The sequence below is a fragment of the Seriola dumerili genome, unplaced genomic scaffold (assembly GCF_002260705.1).
Source record: "Seriola dumerili isolate Sdu_G_001 unplaced genomic scaffold, Sdu_1.0 BDQW01000273.1, whole genome shotgun sequence".
Lineage (NCBI taxonomy): Eukaryota > Metazoa > Chordata > Actinopteri > Carangiformes > Carangidae > Seriola > Seriola dumerili.
In genome coordinates this window covers 50,262-69,790 of record NW_019174528.1, presented here as the reverse complement: position 1 = coordinate 69,790, position 19,529 = coordinate 50,262, and the positions used below count along the sequence as shown (strand labels likewise).

Sequence of the window (19,529 nt, the reverse complement as noted above, 5' to 3'; positions counted from 1 at the left end):
ACTTTTTTTTTTTTTTAAATCTAAATTGCCATCAATCAGGCTTTGGAAATTTAGAGCAACAGGTAACAGTTCTGTCATTGCCTTCAGGTGACACAGTCTGATGAACCAGACATTGAGGGCACCCCACTCAATCTCCTCTCAGTGAGTGGAAGTAACTTAATACATTTTACGTAATCGGTTTCAGAAAATAATTTACACCATCTGAAATTTTTAAGCTAACATAAAGTGAATAATCTGGTACTGTGATATCAAATACTTTATGATAAAAGTAATAGAAATATTTAAGTTATATATACTTGAATGTAATTTGTACTATGAACGAAAAATATTGCATAAAAGTAACTTAATTTACAATGTTTTTTTAACTTAATTTCATAAATTATTGTCACTTAAAATTATTCAGTAAGAGCTACTTAAAAATAATGTTTCTTTAACTTATAAAATTAAATTAGTATCACTTGAAATTATCTTGTAAAAGCTACTTGATACATAGTGCTTCTTTAACTTAAAAAATGCAGTTATGTCACTTAAAATTTCGATGTAATCAGTTTCATCAATTTTTTTGAGTTAAATTAACTTATCGGGTTTTACAGTGCATGAGTTTGACAGATCAAGTTGACAGTGACAATTCATTTGTCTTGTGAAGGATGGGCATGTTGAGTCATGACGTGTTTTGAGATTTGTATCCTGTTGTTTTTGGCTGAAGTCCAGATTTAAGTAGCTGAACGTCATGTTCAGCTCTGGCCGTTCAAAGAGACACTGAAGCTCTTCTGTTGGTCTCTGGCTCCATGTTGATTAGTTCATAAACCAGTGGGTCAATGTGGGACAGAAATATCAGCCTGAAAAGAAGGAAATGACCTGGGTTAACGTGACCTCACATTGTTGGACCTGAAGATACTTTTCATATCACAGTATGTAATAAGGTGGTTATGCAAAAATCCCAACTGTTCAGGAACATGAAACACAGAGCAGGCTGCAGACACTGAGGGGATTGTCATTTGTTTGGCGGGTGTTTGGTCATAAACCAAAGTATTTGACCTGATAATGATGCTAATGGTCAGTTGAGGGTTCATCCACCAGGGGACATGAACATTTAAATTTCATGGAAATTCATCCAATAGAGAAATTTCACTCAAAATCATAGACCTCAACCTCTGGAATTCTGAGGATCACCAAAGTAAAAAGGATTTATCTTTTTTTTCCCCCAGTATCTCACATCTCAAATTTAAAACCACTGTTCATTAGACCACATCCTAAACCTGGCTAACTCGATACCCCAGGATTAAATACTGAAACTGGAAAGACCCCCTTCAACATGTTGCACCATAATGTGGATTACATTAAAACCTGAAAGAACCTGAATGTTCAGATGGAACCAAACTGAAACAATAAACACTAGAACAATACAACCCTGAACTGCAATGTAGCTCTACCCAGTACAGGGACGTGAAAGAGGTCTCATGATTCATGATGTGAATCTTTGTGTGCAGCGCTGCACTGTACGGTGAGTAAACTTTCTAATTATAAGATCAACATCCAAATGAAAGCAAATAGATACATCCAGGTCACATCTCTGTGCCAGATGGCAGTGTGGTCACAGTGAAACAAGGTCCAGTGTATTTTGTTAGACGTCTGATTCGCTCACAACCCAGTGACAGATGCACTGAGACTGAGACTGATGGGCTTCTGCAGCAATGAGGGCTCTGTTTGTGGGCAAAGTTACCTAGAGCTGGAGGGAAAACAGACCTCAAGGTTTCTCACATTTAATTGCTACAGTGCATCATAGCAAGTGGACAGAAAATCCCACCACACAGCTTTGATCCTTTGGCTGGACCAAACCACAGAGCTGTCTGAGATCACTTCTCACATCTGTGCAGCCCAGAGCCACGACTCGACAAACACCGGCTGCTCCTGAAAACAGAGGGAACCTGTTAGACTCTGTCACTGTTTCATACATCAAATCCAGTTTTAGAGACATTTGCTTCAACACGTTTGTTCAAATGAAGGCAAAATGACAAAGAAAGAAAAAGTAGTTGTTTCCAAATCCAGGATTTAAATCCAGCAGATCAGGTTCTCTCAATCTCGTGTCCATTACACAAATAAAACAACTAGAAACCACAGCGTAACCTGAATAGTTCCTATTCCTGGATTCAAAATCAGCTGAAATATGGTTTACAGGTCACATCGGTGACTGTTTACGGCCATGTGATAAATCACTGTTGAATATTTAAGGTGTAGGTAATCAATTTAATCCTGAACAAAGTGACATTCATTCAACTGCCCTAATCTTCATCTTCATCTTCTTTACTTCTTCTTTACTATTTCATACATGATTTTAATAAAGCAAGAAGTTTCTCATTGTTTTTAAATGGTCCTCATTCTTGATCCTGTCCCACATGTCCACAACATGTTTTATGAAAAACAGACTTTTGGATTAAATTCACATTATTTCTGGAGACAAGATTAAAACTGAGGTTTAGGTGAGTGATGTAACTACATTATTAATCTTCTGTCTAGTTTCACCCTGAAGATCACTTTAATTTAAGATGCACTGTTACAGTGATTTCCTTTAGTTGTCATGATCAGTTTCTTTCTGTTCTCTGACTCCATAAAAATACATAAGGTGAACAGAAACACATAAATGAACATCATCTATGATAATAATCTATAATCATAATCTATATGCACCACAAGAGTTGTGAAGTTGTGTTTATAGGTGCAGAAAAAGAGTAAAGCACAACTCGAAGAGCACACTGACTGCAGACAGTTTCACATTTGAAAGCAGTGCTGCCACCTGCTGGATCAGACTGTAACTGCAGTAAACTCTGCAACATTATACACACTCTATGGTTAAACTCAGTGGTGTATTGAAAAGATTTACTTCATTAAAGTTGTAATACCTCAATACTATTACAAGTTCAACTAACCCTGCATTCAAAATTTTACTGAAGTAAAAAGTACAAATGTATCAGCATGAAAATATACTAAATATACTAAATATAATATACTAAATATAATAAATATAATATACTAAATATAATAAATATAATATACTAAAAATACTATAATGCAGAATGACCCATTTCAGAATCATATTATTATTGAACAATAATTATTGATGAATTAATGTGTACGAGTCATCTCTTAAATGTAAAAGAATAATGTCTCTTGTCAGTGCTATAATATTATCTACTTATTACATTAGTAGGTTATATTTTATGTAATAACATGTGATCAGTTTTATATTGATGCTGGTTGAGGTATTTTAACTTACATTAATATACTATTGGGTTTATTAACAAAGCAATGCAGTGAATTTTATAAGCTCATCATAGGTTTGTATGTTACCCTAACCCTAACTGCAAAGTAACCAGTTACTATAGATGTTCGATGTAATCGAGTAGAAAATATTTCCCTTTGAAATGTGGTAAAGTAGTAGATGTGTAAAGGAGCATAAATAGGGAAATCTGTACATGAGTAAATGTATTTAGTTACTTTTAACATGACTTCACAGTATTAGTTATTTCAGTATTTTCACTGTTGGGGTTGAAGGTGTCTAATGTAAACATATAACATGTAACATAACACATAAACATAAATGAATGCAGGGAGGCCGGCCCCTTTCATAAAGCTTTATTTCACAGATCCCCTGTAACAGGAGGCTCATTATACATTTACATACACTGTCAATGCTCCCCATGTTAAATAACTCATTAATTCAAGACAAGAAAACAACACACACACACACACACACACACACACTCACATTGTTCAACTGAAGATAACAATAACAATATCATAACGACAATAATAATAATAACAGCCATTGTCAAATATTATGTATTTGCAGGGTCTGTATTTTCTAAAATGTGTTACACAGTCAGTCATCTTTAAGGTGCACCATAAAATCTGCATGTGACGTTTCAATAAAACAAATGCTGCACCATGACACGCAGTGAAGACAGAGAATACTTGTTGTTGCATTTCTTATATATATACTGTATATATATATATATATATATATGTGTGTGTGTGTCAGATGAGTATTTTCCTTTTCTTCCTCGTCTGCGGCAGATCAGATACTGTGGATGTGAATTCAGAGCAGTTCATTGTTTGTTTGGCACACTATTTTCATAAGCCGCTGTGGTGAGGCATGAATCTCATGGCTGAAGCAGAGACATAAGGCTCCATGGATGTGAGGACTCACAGGACCTCTGCAGAGAGAGAGAGAGAGAGAGAGAGAAGAACAGAGGTGTCATGGTTTGATTGGACTTTTGATTTATTTCCTGTTTTATTTTGTCGTAGAGTTCCTTGTGTATCTCATGTTAGGTTACTTCTTGTCTTTGTCTTGTGTTTCCCTCCTTGTTGATTGTCTGCCACACTGTGATGTCTTTCACCTCTGTTCAGTCACCTGTGGTCAATCACCTGTGCCTCCCTGGTGTGTCTTTAATCTCCTCGTTCCCTGTATTTGGAGTTTCTGTTTTCTGCTCATGTTTCTCTCCTGATTAGTTTCCCCAGCGCTTCAGTTTTTGTTCCTAGGTTTTGCCTCCATTTTGGATTTTAAGTTCTGTAAGTATAAGCCTGTTTTTATTCCTTCGCACCAGCGACTGTCAGAGCGGCAGCCATTTTGTTTTCAGGTTGTCCATCTGTCTGTCTCATTCTCGTGGACGCGATATCTCAGAAACACCTTGACTGAACTTCTTCAAAGTTTGGCACAAACATTCACTTGGATTCAAGGATGAACTTATTAGATTTTGGTGGTCAAAGGTCAAAGGTCAAGGTCACAATATTTAGCAAACACAAAAAGTGTTTTGGCGGAGGCGGTAATTGTAGTTGTTACTAAAACACCTTTTTTCCACCAGCTCCCTTGGATTTTCTCTGTATTTGGATCATTAAAAATATAAAACTTGATAAGAGGTGAGCTGAAGGAGACAGGTTGTGTTTGATACCTAAGATTTATTGTTTATTATCATTAATAATGAATCAAGTTTTTAATCCCATCTGCAGTAAATGCTCAGCTCAGTTTGTTTTATGTTACAACAGAAAAGTGGAAACAATTAGTCAATTACAGTTTTTTATACAATTGTTAATTTATACTCTCCACTCTTTCCTCTCCATACTGACAGTTTTATCTCTTTACAGTAAGTGACAGTAAATCTCACACAACCAAAACACTTGATCCATGTTTGTGGATATGGATCAATATTTTAAAGTATCTTTTATTTATTTATTTGTATTTAATTTACAGCAGATGTATCAGAAATGCTGTTAATATAAAAGGCTTTTTATTTTAGCCTTTTCTGCATACAGTAATTCAAACTGTACAAAATGAAACTAAATCACAGATTCTTTTTATATTTGCTAACTCATTTCTCAACACCGAATTTACCTTTTTAAAGAAGCTAATGTAACTAAACTGGGGATCAGTTTTTGTTGCTTTGACACAAATTTTATCAGTCAAACTAAATCCCCAACAAAACTCTGGATTTACTCAGTTTTACATGTTTCTATCCGGTTGTTAAAACTGTTATAAACTTAACACAAACTTCCTGTAAATTAGACATTTACAAAAAAATTATATTCTTTTTAGATATAGATGTTTAGCAAAATTTAGCATGAAAATCTAATTAACAGTGTCTAATTTTGTGTTATAGTAGCTTTTTAAGAGATTTTTACAATGATAATAATATAATAATAACTTTTTTCTTATTTTTGCTGTTTTTCTTATGAAATACTTTGATCTGTTCAAACCTTTAAAACTCTTTTAAAAAATCAGTTCATAACTAAAAAACGACAGCATTAAACTGATTATGCAGAGATATTATATAATATATAAATTATTATTGCTCTGATATATCCTGAGCTATAACATTTAGTAAATCACTGATGTAGGTCTGTGACCTCAGTTCAGATGTGGAGGTTTATATATATATATATATATATATATATACACATACACACATATGTATGTATATATTATATACTGTATATATACGATCACAACATATATGTATGTACATATATATATATATATATATATATATATTTACTGTCAAGCCCGAAATTATTCATACCCCTGGCAAATTTTGAATAATTTTGGACATGCCACCTTTTGTTCAAATGTAAATAAAAACTGAGAAATATTTTTTTACACAATGATTCCTCTTGTACATCGTCTTATCTTCTGGGAGAAGCCTGTGTCATTTCCGGTCAAAAAAAACTTGCTGGTTGAATAAAAGTAACTTTAAGTCAAAATTTGCCAGGGGTATGAATAATTTCGGGCTTGACAGTATATACACTATATTGCCAAAAGTATTGGCTCACCTGCCTTGACTCGCATATGAACTTAAGTGACATCCCATTCTTAATCCATAGGGTTCAATATGACGTCGGTCCACCCTTCAACTCTTCTGGGAAGGCTTTGCACAAGGTTTAGGAGTGTGTTTATGGGGATTTTTGACCATTCTTCCAGAAGCGCATTTGTGAGGTCACACACTGATGTTGGACAAGAAGGCCTGGCTCTCAGTCTCCGCTCTAATTCATCCCAAAGGTGTTCTATCGGGTTGAGGTCAGGACTCTGTGCAGGCCAATCAAGTTCATCCACACCAAACTCTCTCATCCATGTCTTTATGGACCTTGCTTTGTGCACTGGTGCACAGTGATGTTGGAACAGGAAGGGGCCATCCCCAAACTGTTCCTACAAAGTTGGGAGCATGGAATCTCTTGGTATGCTGAAGCATTCAGAGTTCCTTTCACTGGAACTAAGGGGCCAAGCCCAGCTCCTGAAAAACAACCGCACACCATCCCCCCACCCCTTCAAACTTTACACCTGGCACAATGCAGTCAGACAAGTACCATTCTCCTGGCAACCACCAAACCCAGACTCGTCCATCAGATCGCCAGATGGTGAAGCGCGATTCGTCACTCCAGAGAACGCGTCTCCACTGCTCTAGAGTCCAGTGGTGGCGTGCTTTACACCACTGCATCCGACGCTTTGCATTGCACTTGGTGATGTATGGCTTGGATGCAGCTGCTTGGCCATGGAAACCCATTCCATGAAGCTCTCTACGCACTGTTCTTCAGCTAATCTGAAGGCCACATGAAGTTTGGAGGTCTGTAGTGACTGACTCTGCAGAAAGTTGGCGACCTCTGCGCACTATGCGCCTCAGCATCTGCTGACCCAGCTCCGTCATTTTACGTGGCCTACCACTTCGTGGCTGAGTTGCTGTCGTTCCCAATCGCTTCCACTTTGTTATAATACCACTGACAGTTGACTGTGGAATATTTAGGAGCGAGGAAATTTCACGACTGGACTTGTTGCACAGGTGGCATCCTATCACAGTACCACGCTGGAATTCACTGAGCTCCTGAGAGCGACTCATTCTTTCACAAATGTTTGTAGAAACAGTCTGCATGCCTTGGTGCTCTATTTTATACACCTGTGTCCATGGACGTGATTGGAACACCTGATTTCAATTATTTGGATGGGTGAGTGAATACTTTTGGCAATATAGTGTATATATATATATATATAGAGAGAGAGAGTATATATATATATATATATATATAAATATATATTCTGATTATGTTTAGTGATAATTCAACTGCAGCTAACTGTATCATCACATCTCATCTGTGCATCATTACTGTACCTGCGACATGCTGAGGCTTCATCGGGCCTGTCTTCATCAGGAAGGGCTCCCCCCCCTCGAACGCCAGGATGGGTTCGCTCACCAGCGCCCCCTGCTGCGGACTGGGGTTACTGCCATTGTTCAGCTGGATGATCTCCTCGAACTCTGCCGCTTCTCCGTTGGCTGAGACACCGTTCTGGTGAGGGGCGGGCTGGACTCCATTCACGACAGGATCAGGACCTGGTGACGGGCTGAGGACCGCTGCGCCCGGACTCTGCAGGTTTCCAGGCGCTGCAGAAAGATGAGTGACACATTAATGAGATTACAACTTGGACAATACCAACCATCCTCTCCACAACATCCTGGCAGGACAGAGAAGCAGCTACAGCAGCAAACGTCTCATCTCACTGCAGAACAGAGAGGTTCAGGAGATCCTTTGTTCCAACTGCCATCAGGCTATACAACAGCTCAGGCAAAGGAAGTGGACTAATCTAATTATTATTATTTCTTTATTAGTAACTGTAATTAATATTTTTATTATCAACAATGAGCTAATGGACACATGAATTTCCCCTATGGGATAAATAAAGTATCTATCTATCTATCTATCTGTCTATCTGTCTATCTATCTATCTATCTATCTATCTATCTATCTATCTATCCCTCCATTGTCACTTCTGAGGGAGACGCTTGTCATGGTGACGTGACATGTGACTGTACCTTTATTGACCTCTGTGTCTTTGCCGTTGACCTGTGGAGAGGCTTTGACTTCCTTCTGTGAGGATAAAGAACAAACTGTTACTTCAACAGGAAGTTTCTTCAGGCCTGTTTGAAATGAATCACACTGACCTTTTCTCCTGTGTCACTCCTTCGAGTCCTCTTCATGATCTCCTCCAGGCGCTGCGATCAGACAGAACAGAGCGTTAGCTGCTGATGGAGGAAGAGGAGGATGAACTGAGTGTGACATGTGTGAACTCTCACCCTCTTTCTCTCCAGTCGCTCCTGCTCTTCTTTCTGGAAGTGTTTCTCCCTCTCGATGCGCTGACGCTCCACCTCCTCTCGGGCTTTGGCCTCGGCTTCCTCCCTCTGGAAAAACAGAAATATGAAGCAAACACTGAAACTCGTCACATGGTTAAGTTTTGATTTCACCAAATGAGTCTCTGTTCAGAACCGAAAAAAGGGAGTTTCACTTGAGTTTAACTTAATTTAACTTAGTTGAACTTTGTTTAACTCTGTTACACACTGGGTGATGCGTCACACGCTATTATGTTGAAAGTGTCCTTGTATGGTAGCTTGGTGTGTGGAGTGTGTGAATGAATGCTTGAATCTATATAGATGGAGCCATTTACCTCCTGCAGTGTAAATGCCCTGTGACTGAAAACAAAGTATGAACCAGCAGGGGGCAGCACATGCTCAGTATGCTGCTCTGCAGCTTCAGGTTGATATTATAGGAGTGACTCATTACATCCTTCATTCAGACCCAGCACCAACAAAACAGAGTTAATACAAGGAAAACCAGAATAATGATGTGTTTAGATCACATCTGTCAAACGGCTGCAGCCTTTAAATCATTACACAGGTTATAACTCAGAGCACAGACTGATTAAACAGGCTGTTTCCATGGAGACTGAGATCTAAACAGTTGGACTGTTTCCATGGAGACTGAGATCTAAACAGTCAGAATGTTTCAATGGAGACTGAGTTAAAAAAATAGGAAGCCTCTCCAGTCTGGATCCAGTTTTGCCAACAGGGGGTGGGGGGGTGGTCTGATTGATAGCAGGATGTGGCGTTCATTGACGCTGCTGATGTGTCAGAGGAAACACACGCCGTCACTATCTCCCACATCACAATGGCTCCTACAGCCTCATCACCATGATGGAGGTCACAGCTGGCAATCCCCCCCCCTCTGATCTGCCCTGATCACTGACAGCCAGACCAGAGGCCTGATGTTTGGGCTCACGTACAGTGAAGCCCCCCCCCATCTGCTGAATGGGTTTGCTGCATGTGGATCACGGAGACCCGTGCTGATTAATGGATATTTACAGTTAACAGGAAGTGATGATGTCACTGATGATAGGATGATTCAGTGCCGGGTTGAGGGGTTTGATTCCCACTGGATTCTCAGCAGCGTGTTGATACAGTTTTCAATAGATTATCATTTAGTTGAAATCAACCTCCAGCAGGTTTTCAGGATGAATCTAACAGAAAGTGAATTTATTTAAAGGAGGAGTTTAGAGGCTCCTGGTTTCTGACCTGTCTCTGCAGCCGCTCGTTCTCCTCCTGCTCGGCCTTTGCTCTCTCCTGCGCCTCCTTCTCCTCCTCAGCTCTCTGGGCTTCGTCCCTCAGACGCTGCTGCTCGGCCATGAACCGAGCCTCCTCCTCTCTGTGCTTCCTCTCCTCAGCCTCCCGGGCCATGGCCTCCTCCCGCAGGAGCCTGAAGACATGTATATACAAAATGTTACACATGCAGTATGTTTCCTGACCTACTCATATTACCTGCAGTTTGTGGGTTTTAAACCTGAGAACGACCTCATACTTCACTACACTGTGACCCTTGTCCCACTGACTAGAGTAACAGGTCAGATGAACTTGAAAAAATTCATCTGGAAATTTGGCAGCAGAATTAATAAACGACAATAAAAAAGGTTCCAGTAAAAACTGAATTAAAATCATTCATCTGGTTTATTTATTTATTTCTGTTTAAATGGAGCCGTTTTTCATGGAAGTTCATCCTACGTTTATTCACTGACAGGTGTTAAAACTCTTTCCAGGAAACTTAAAAGAAATGATCAGAAAAAAAGGACGTGTGAAATCAAACATTAATAAATAAATAAATAATATCAATGAGGTAACTACCAGGATAAACCTGCAGTGTGACATTGAGAAGATGTTGTAGTGACTCACATAATATTGTGTTTCTGTTATTTCCTCAAATCTCTGTATTTCAATTTCACTGTTGAAACTATCTGACGCTGTTCACACACTTTGATGATATATGATCAATACTGATATTGATACAGATACAGACAGTGGGTCTGACCTGTTCCTGTGCTCCTGCTCCAGACGCTCCTGCTCCTCTCTCTCCCGCTGCTCTCGGGCTTGTCGACGTTTCTCTGCCAGGACTCGAGCCGCCTCCTCCGGGTCGTTGGTGCCTGCTGACGGTTTGCTGGGCAGTGCAGCCGGGGCGGTGGTGGAGGTGGAGGCAGCGGGTGTAGCAGCAGGAGCTGGATTACTGGAGGAGGCTGCTGCAGGAGCAACAGCTGAGCTCGTCACAGCAGGAGAAACAGCTGATACGAGGCTGAGGGAGGGAGGAGTCACCGGAGCAGAGGAAACCACGATGGCGGGAACGTTACTGGAGTCTATGAGACAGACGACATAGGAACCACAAGGTTTAAGACTGAGGTGACGAACCATCACCACTGACAAATAAATAACCAATAATCAATATTCAGTAAACTGTCCAGAGGCTGTCCCCAGAGGGTAGCAGTCAATACATTCACACACAACACTGTCGTCACACAATCATCGTCATGATCACCAACACAAGTTCACTGAAACAAAACAGACTAATTAATTAATTAGACTAACTAATTAATATGAAACTGTGGAGATGAGCTGGACACAGGTTTGATCATAAAGTCAGAGATTTAAAATAAATAAAAACTAAAACTGATGTTTCTTAAATTTATATCAGCATGTTGTGAAAAACTGATCTTTGTGCTTTTCACAATAAGAGTTGTGTAACAAGTTAATTAAAAACCTCCTTTTCTGTATCATTCATCAGTATATGTCATTAATATTATTAAACATTAATAAGCAGCATGGAAACATTTAATACATCAGTTATAACACATTATAATGTTGGTGTAAATGCTAAATAATTGAAAGGCGTATAAATAAAGTTTGACTGATTTATTTACTGAAATCTTTAATCAAATTAAGTATTATGTTTTCACTCTTATTTTTGATGAATCATTCATTCACAGTATTTATGTCTGCAGGAGCTCAGAGAGTCTGAAGCCTGACAGACAAAACCCAGGGCGCACACACACACACACACACACACACACACACACACACACATTGATGTGTGTGTGTGTGTGTCCAGGTCACCTTGAAGCTTGGATATTGTCTCCATAGCGACAACACTCACTCTTTTTCTCCTCTTGGGTGTCGGGCTGCTGGGGTTCGTGGCCTGTTTCCACGGTGACCGCAGTGACCGTCTGCGGCTGGACCCTGGCGGGCGTCTGGGCCCGTTTGGGTCGCGTCTTGGTGCCAGGGGGAGGGGTCCTCTTGCCTATCGCGGTCTTGGAGGCTGCTGCTGGCACCAGGGGGGACAGGGGCCGGCTTTTGGGGGCAGCCGGTGATGGAGGTCTGTTTCTGGGCTTCGGGGTGCTGAGGAGGAGAGAGGAGCAAATATGAGATTCACAGCAGTGCAGGAAAAGGTGACATAAAAGCCCGGAACTGGGTCATGTGGAATATGGATATGAATGACTCCACATCAGGACTCTCTGAAGGGGGGTGTAAGGTGGCATCAGTCAGGAAAACCCCGATCTGTATGCAGACTCTCCGAAACAGACTGAACAAGGTTCAGCAGAGTCTCTTTTAGATTATAGGACCATCTGTCAGACCTGAACCTGCTCCAAGGACACAGGAGCCCCCCCGCCCCCCCAGCGTCTCTGTTACATTAAGTCCAGAGTGTAGAATTTATTTAACATTTCTCATATTAAAAATACAGCTGACAGATTCATTAGTCACATGACTGGACAGTGTTTCCGGACCTAGTCTCTGGTCTGGATCTCGTGGTCGTAGTGACGGGTGTTGTTGTCTGTCTCTTCTTCTGGACCTTCTCTTTAGACAGAGCGCTCTTCTCCTTTTCATTCTCTCTCTCCTTGTCTTTCTTCTCTTTCTTCTTTTTATCCACCTTGAGGAAGGAAGTGACACATACAGTTATAACAGTTATAACAGTTATAACAGTTCTGACCTACACGTCAGTATCATCGGTTACTTTAAAACTGGAACGACAGTTTGTTTCTTTACACATGTTATTCAATAATTTCATTGTGAAATTAAAATTATTTCTAAAATCTAAAATCTAAAACAACAAACTGTAAAGACAAACTTATGTTTGACTGTAGATAACAGTTACATATCTACAGAGCAACATGATCATTGGTTATCACCAACTCCTGCAGGAAACATGTGGCTCCTCAGCTGCTGAACACTCCACTGACGTTTTACTGAAGCAAACAGTTGGTATGGAAATAAACGCTCCACTGTGTTCACAGTTATTAACTGTCTATCATTTGAATTATATTATTTATAATATTTAATACACTTTGGTTTTTAAATTCATCAGTAATCACTTTGGAAGAGATTACTACTAAAGTTTTGAGAAGATACACACTTTATCTGTCAAGAATCAATCACATTGTCACAATCATTTCATGGAAAAAGGTAAAAAATATTTTATTCCAACTTTATGAGCAACAGTGTAATTTTCAGGGTCAATGAATAATTAAAGATTAAAGAGGAAATGCATCAGAATCACTTCATTACTCCAGATGTTAAATATAAACGCTCTGAGAATGTCCATATGTTCTTTACAAATACTGTACATTAGTAAACACCTGACATCTTCGTCTTAAACCATTTATTAAGTGTTTATTCAAATATAATGAACGACGCCACAAAAGACCAACTTCAAAATGCTGAACTTCACAGTAGGTGTGTGTGTGTGTGTGTGTGTGTGTGTGTCCGTGGTGTATATGATGTCGTCATGGATACACTTTATTTTCACTCCCTACCGGTGTGGAGTTTCGCCGGCGCTGGCGCTGGGTGATGTCTGGCGTGCTGGCTGAGGAAACCCTCCAGCGCTCCGCGGCGTTCTGGTGCGGGTGGTGATGGGAGCAGGCGTTGAGCGGACTGGCGGAGGCTGAACGGGAGCAGTGGTGAGAGTCTGAGACACATAAACATGCAGAGAGGCGGTGGACCGAGGTCAGGCCCCGCCCACACAGACAGATACACCATGCATAGTGATGAAATTAACTAACCCTAACCTTATCACTGCTTTTATAAATATTCAGGTTTCTGACTCTTCAGATATATTCAGATATTCATATCTGAGAAGCTGTTGTCTGCATTTCTCACCACTTTCTGACATGTTTAGAATAAATGATAATCACCTGTATGATAATCATACAGATAATTGACAGATTAATCAATAATGGACAAAATCAATCCCACCACAAGGTCTGTTTCTGTGTTGGAAAACTGGACAAACTCAGATGGAGATCGTGTGGTTCTGAATGGACCTGAAGGTGAAGTCGTTTTCTGTCAGGCCTGAACATTGAACATCATCACAGGTTATAAATTAAAAGATCAATCAAAGAGATGGGTGGGGGTGGAGGGGTGGGGGTGGTGTGTCTCTCACACTCACGAGAGTCGCTGTTGTTGAGGAGAGTGGCGGCGCTGCGACTGCGGGCCAGGAAGGACAGAGTCGGCGTCATGAGCCTCTCCACGATCCGACTCTCCCACGGACTTAGACGCAGACTGCGGGCTGACACAAAAGGGCGCTGTCAGTGTTATTGTACACACACACACACACACACACACACACACACACACACACACACACACACACACACACACACACACACACACTCTGACTACAGTCTGGATTCATGTGCTGCTGAAAACATCATAAAAACCTGATTCAGGAAGTGGAGGTTAGAAACTCAGATGTTTCAGGTTCTGACAGAAACAAAGAAGAAAAAACTTTGTCTCTGTCAGAGGAAAATAAACGAACATGTTTCATATTCAGAAAGAAAATCCTTCAGAACTTCTAAAAGTCTTCTGGGTTAAAATGCAAAAACCGTACAGATCTTTCCATCAGCACCTGAATGCACCTTCAATTACACAAACACTTCTTACATCACTGCTGCTCTGGAAAACAAATGATCTCATTGGTTGCTTTGGTCAATCAGGAGGTGGAGCCAGTTTCAAATTTGATATTGAAAAATAAACAGTAATAATGCTCCTCTGAAAACACAGTCAGCCTCTTCAGAAAAAACAAGGAATAAATAACAAAATATAAAACGAGTTGAAATAATTAAACAGTCAAAATGGAGAGAACTCTTTGTAATTAATCTTTAAATTTGTGACATCCATGATTTACAAAGGCTAGCAGGCACGCTAACTAGCTTATATACAGTAGTAATTAACTTGCCATTAGCTAGTAGGACATTTTAATGTAGATTTGAGTTTTGTTTGTTATTGTTGTTGTTATAAAATCGTGACTGTAACTGTAATGAAAGGGCTGCCATAATAATCCCATATTACACAGGAAAACAGTGAGTCTGAACAACCGCAGTAAGTAAAGCAGGTCAACACTGAACAACTTTTTTTTTACTGTCTGTATTTGTTTTCACTTCCAAATATTTTTGACTAAATAACTCAATGATGAACTTTGTTAACTCAGTAAATTGGTTTAATAACAGATGTAACTGAGGTACATAGATAACAGTTTTTTAGCTCCAACCACTGAAATGTCATCCATCCAGTGAGATTATTAAACGTCTACAACATGTTTGTGTAAGTGATATTCCAGTCAGCGAATCAGAGACGATCAGACATCAGAGATGAAGATGAACGGCTGAACTTTAGCCCACATGTCACACACACACACATATAATAAAACACAAAGTTAATGTTCATAACTTACCACTGAAAAAACACATCACACAAACACCACAGTTCACTCAACTGAACCTCAGTCAAACCCAATGCAGTGAAAGGCCTTTCAGTTCAGGTGAGTTCAACATTAGTGCTGTTTGTCCCACAGGCAACACACACTCCTCTGACCTTCACACCATCTGATGTATGCTGCGTGTTATACTGAGCGTCATGTGATGAAGACTCAGCACATACGATGTCCAGCAGGAATTAACCCGATGCATTGTAATGATGGATGGAAGAACAACAACACACGCCAATAACTCATGAGCAAAGCAAACTTCATGTCAGAGTAATCTTTGAGACTTTGAACAGAAATCAGTCTGAAGATATTTGTCAGAAACTATAGTCGTCTGTGTATGAATTTTATAAAGCACAAGACAAATACTAGAAAACCCAGAGATGAAAGAGACAAAAAGAAAAGTCAGAGTGAGACCTCACACTCTGAGACTCTTCACAGAATAAATGAAGAGTGAGACCTCACACTCATAAAGAGGAACTCAGCTGAGTCTGAACGAGACAAACTGCTGCACTAACGAACGTTTCACCTGGAGAGAGTGAAGTCCATTTACTCAGCTTCTCTACCTAAATACAGTATCAGACACTTTACACTAATAATAAGCCCATTTATGGTATTTTATACTTCTGCTTTACTTCATGTCAGATTAAAATATTCTGCTTTTAACAGCTTTAGTTACTAGTTACATTGCAGATTTAGAATTTAATACAAAACATGATGATTTGTTTCTAAACTTTTAAACTCCATTTTCTATATAAAACTCAGTTGAACTTCAATGAGCTACAACATTAAATGTTTCTGAGACATAAACCCTTTAACATTCCTCCTTTATCTACTCTTAAAATCATTTTTATTATTATGTATGACAGTATCAGGTATATCCTAGCTCAATCTCTTCATTAAAACAAAATGATGTTAACTCTGAGTGAAATATTCAGACCCAGCAATATTCCTATTACCATATTAACATATTTATTTCTCTAAACTTCAGCCTGTCATGTTTCATGTCTTTGGAAACTTTGGGATCTAAAAAAACTTTGAAAAGCTGAACAATGTTTGGCTGCTGAGTTTGTTTCAACTGACCAACCAGATGACTGATTGATTTGATAATATAATATGAAATGATCTGATGATATAATATATAATAACATATCAGTGGCAGCAGCCATTCAACTGCATAACAAATCATTTTATTGTTGGTACTTTGAGAACATTTTTCTGGTAATTCTTCTGAACTTTGTTACAAGTAAAAGTCTTTTTTAAGTCAGAGTATTTAACACAGTTGTACTGATACTTTAACTACAGGGGACAGTTTGACATTGTGTTTAGCTTCTTGCCGAGTGAGACAGGACAAATGATCCCACTCTCACATCTGTCCAATCCACATGTTTCTGACTGAATAACATCTTGTAGGTTTTGTTGCCTTATTTTACTGCCACATCCTTTAAAAGGCTCCACAGTAAAATACAAAGAGACAAAAACAACAGAATAAACCATCAACACCAGATCTAATAGATCACGACAGGAAGTCCAGTTTGTGTGGACTTCCTGTCTCATCAGTTCAACAGACAACATGCTGACGACTTGAGCTTCTGTTCAATGCTCTGATGTGTCACAACATGAAACCTATAAACACTGATGACGACAGTGCAATCACAACAGAGCTGCCGAGACGACACCAGGGGCCAGACGCATAAAACTCTGTAGATTCATGACTAAAACTATGTGAATAAAATATTCATACACATTCTTCACATCACAATTATAAAGTCGTGCGTTCACATGTTTCCTCTTTATAAATCTCACTCACATGTGAACAAGCCTCATTTCCACTCCCACTATTCTCCATAAATGGATGAAGGCTCTCCCTTAATCAATCAGTTTGTATAAAAACAAGTGATCAGACACAGAGAAGAAAGACGAAGAAGAAGAATTTCACTGATTGTGACACTGAGGTAAAAACCTGCACCAGTTTACTTTATTACAATCACTCTAATGTAAAGTCCTGTTTTACCCTGAACTTCATTTACTGGGACTAGAGAATCTTAACAAGGCTCCAGAGGTTCTCACACTGATTGGTCAATATTAAAATAGTGTCGAGCAGTTACACAATGACTTACAATAAATAATAAGGACATGATACACAAACATAATTATTTATGTTTATGAAAGGTTAAATCATTATTGATGCTAAAACAGCAAAACCTATAATGATTAAGCTCCGTGAAGCTGGTTATTTTATTTTATTTTAGGGTTATTTTGTATTTTCACTGTAACTTGGATGGTCACATGGTCAGAGGAATGAGTGAGGTGTTTATAAAGACCAGACGCCTCGTTTTCTGCATCTGGTTCCTGGTGTGAGTTTCATTGTACTAACACTAGAAACAGACTGTCCTTTCTCATACAACAGCTCATGCAGTCACCTCTGCTGCACACTGGCTCTTTTTCACGACATGTTTTATGACTAACTGATAACCCGACTACCTCCCTCCTGTTGCTAGGCAACAGTGTTTTCCCTCCTCCTCTTCTCTCTCCAATGCGGCAAGAGGAGGCTGAGCTGCTGCCTGGTGATCGACTGTTCACCTGGAGATAGATTGATCTATCAACGTCAGCTCCCTCCTCCACACTGAGTGTTACACTGAGCATCTCCAGAGGCCACAGACACAGAAATATGATTCAGCTCCACATTGTCCTTTCATGTGTCCGCAGTTTCTGTGTTACTGATGATCGAGCAGGAAATCTGAGTCTCTCTGTGAGCCGAACTGCTGATTGCACTGTGGGTGTTTCAATCTATAATGACACGTGTTATGAGACGTGACGGATCTGAGATGAAGACAGAGCTGATTATGTCCATGTGGCAACTCAGGAGTCTGATGAAATGAGTTTGATATAACAGGTTCATTTAAATATTTAAATCTATGAATCTGTACTGCTGCCACCATAACCAGAAACCTGCTGCCCATTTTCATTTTACAGCATGAAAAATTTTCAATTTTAATTTTTTTAATTTTAAGTTTTTCACATTATAACAAGATATTTGTTGTTATTACTACTAACTAAATTATTCAGTTTTTACAAGAAACATTTTCATCAACTTAATAACATAATAAATAAAAACACATTTTCTTCCTACAAATAAAATGACAAATTCATAGAAAATAAAAGGCCCCATTGCTCCATTCAGTAACACTACACTAGTGCTACAGCCTCACTCAGTCTGGTATTACCAGTAGCTAATGATGGCTAACATTAGCAACCATCACATAATTATTGGTTGATAGTAACTACGATTAATGAGCCAGTTTTTACTGTTCTGCTACAATTTAGCATTCAGCATTATCTTGTATCATGTGACTGATGTTACAATTTCTCTTAAATACCTACGAAACTAATGACACCTGAGCTTCATGTTTCGTGCTAATTAGCAACTACTAAAAAACTGGACGTTAAACATTAGCCTATACCTGCTAAACATGAACTTGTTAGCCTGCTGGTGTTAGCATTCAGCTCAAACTCCACTGCTGCTAACATGACTGTAGACTTAGTCTTGTTTGTTATAACAACATATCAACTTATTTTATGATGAGAAACGTTGTGAAAAGTGTATGATTTAACAAGATAAAGTGAAATATTGTTATGACAAGAAAAGGTTCTTGCAGAATAATCTGAATAATCTGTACAATAATGTAGTAATAACAAGAAAATATATCATAACAACATGGACAGTATGTTGTTATAATGTAAAGTGGTTTGTGTTAGAATGAGACATTTTTCATGTTAAAACAAGAAACTGAGCAAATGACTTTTTGTCATGTTGTTAAATAACAAACCAAGGAAGAGAGACTTAATCTCTGCGTAAACATGCTAAAGATTTAAATAAGATAATACATAAAACCATATAATATCATCCATGTGCATTAATAGCAACTGAATACTGGGTTCATTTGCAACAGTCACACTAAAATATCCACCACCAGCACCACACCACACCACCGACAGTTAAGTGGAGGGGGAAGATGTGAACTTATAAACCTGAGAAACACATGAACCAAAAACAACATGTCATGTCACATATATGACTCAGTGATGTTGAGGTGAAAGGAGACTGATCAAAGATGCAGAGGAGACTTAAATCAATGACAACC

General features: G+C 39.0%; 1 protein-coding gene across 7 annotated transcripts in view; it reads right to left on the bottom strand.

Moving 5' to 3' along the window:
* Nucleotides 1-3,624: 3,624 nt before the first annotated feature.
* The window catches only part of LOC111230547 (MAP7 domain-containing protein 1-like), a 40,598-nt gene continuing 24,693 nt past the window's right edge, over nucleotides 3,625-19,529 (bottom strand). For 4 of the 7 annotated variants that reach the window (XM_022757310.1, XM_022757315.1, XM_022757313.1 and 1 more), the window contains 11 exons: nucleotides 14,071-14,190; nucleotides 13,439-13,590; nucleotides 12,413-12,555; nucleotides 11,785-12,026; nucleotides 10,672-10,990; nucleotides 9,885-10,065; nucleotides 8,613-8,717; nucleotides 8,481-8,531; nucleotides 8,352-8,406; nucleotides 7,653-7,922; nucleotides 3,625-4,214 (listed from right to left, as the gene is read on the bottom strand). In XM_022757310.1, coding sequence (XP_022613031.1) covers nucleotides 4,204-4,214; nucleotides 7,653-7,922; nucleotides 8,352-8,406; nucleotides 8,481-8,531; nucleotides 8,613-8,717; nucleotides 9,885-10,065; nucleotides 10,672-10,990; nucleotides 11,785-12,026; nucleotides 12,413-12,555; nucleotides 13,439-13,590; nucleotides 14,071-14,190 — 1,649 coding nt within the window. In that variant the 3' untranslated portion in view covers nucleotides 3,625-4,203. Of the gene's footprint in view, nucleotides 4,215-7,652; nucleotides 7,923-8,351; nucleotides 8,407-8,480; nucleotides 8,532-8,612; nucleotides 8,718-9,884; nucleotides 10,066-10,671; nucleotides 10,991-11,784; nucleotides 12,027-12,412; nucleotides 12,556-13,438; nucleotides 13,591-14,064; nucleotides 14,191-19,529 lie in introns of all 7 variants that reach the window. The other 3 variants (XM_022757312.1, XM_022757311.1, XM_022757314.1) reach the window with 3 other exon arrangements.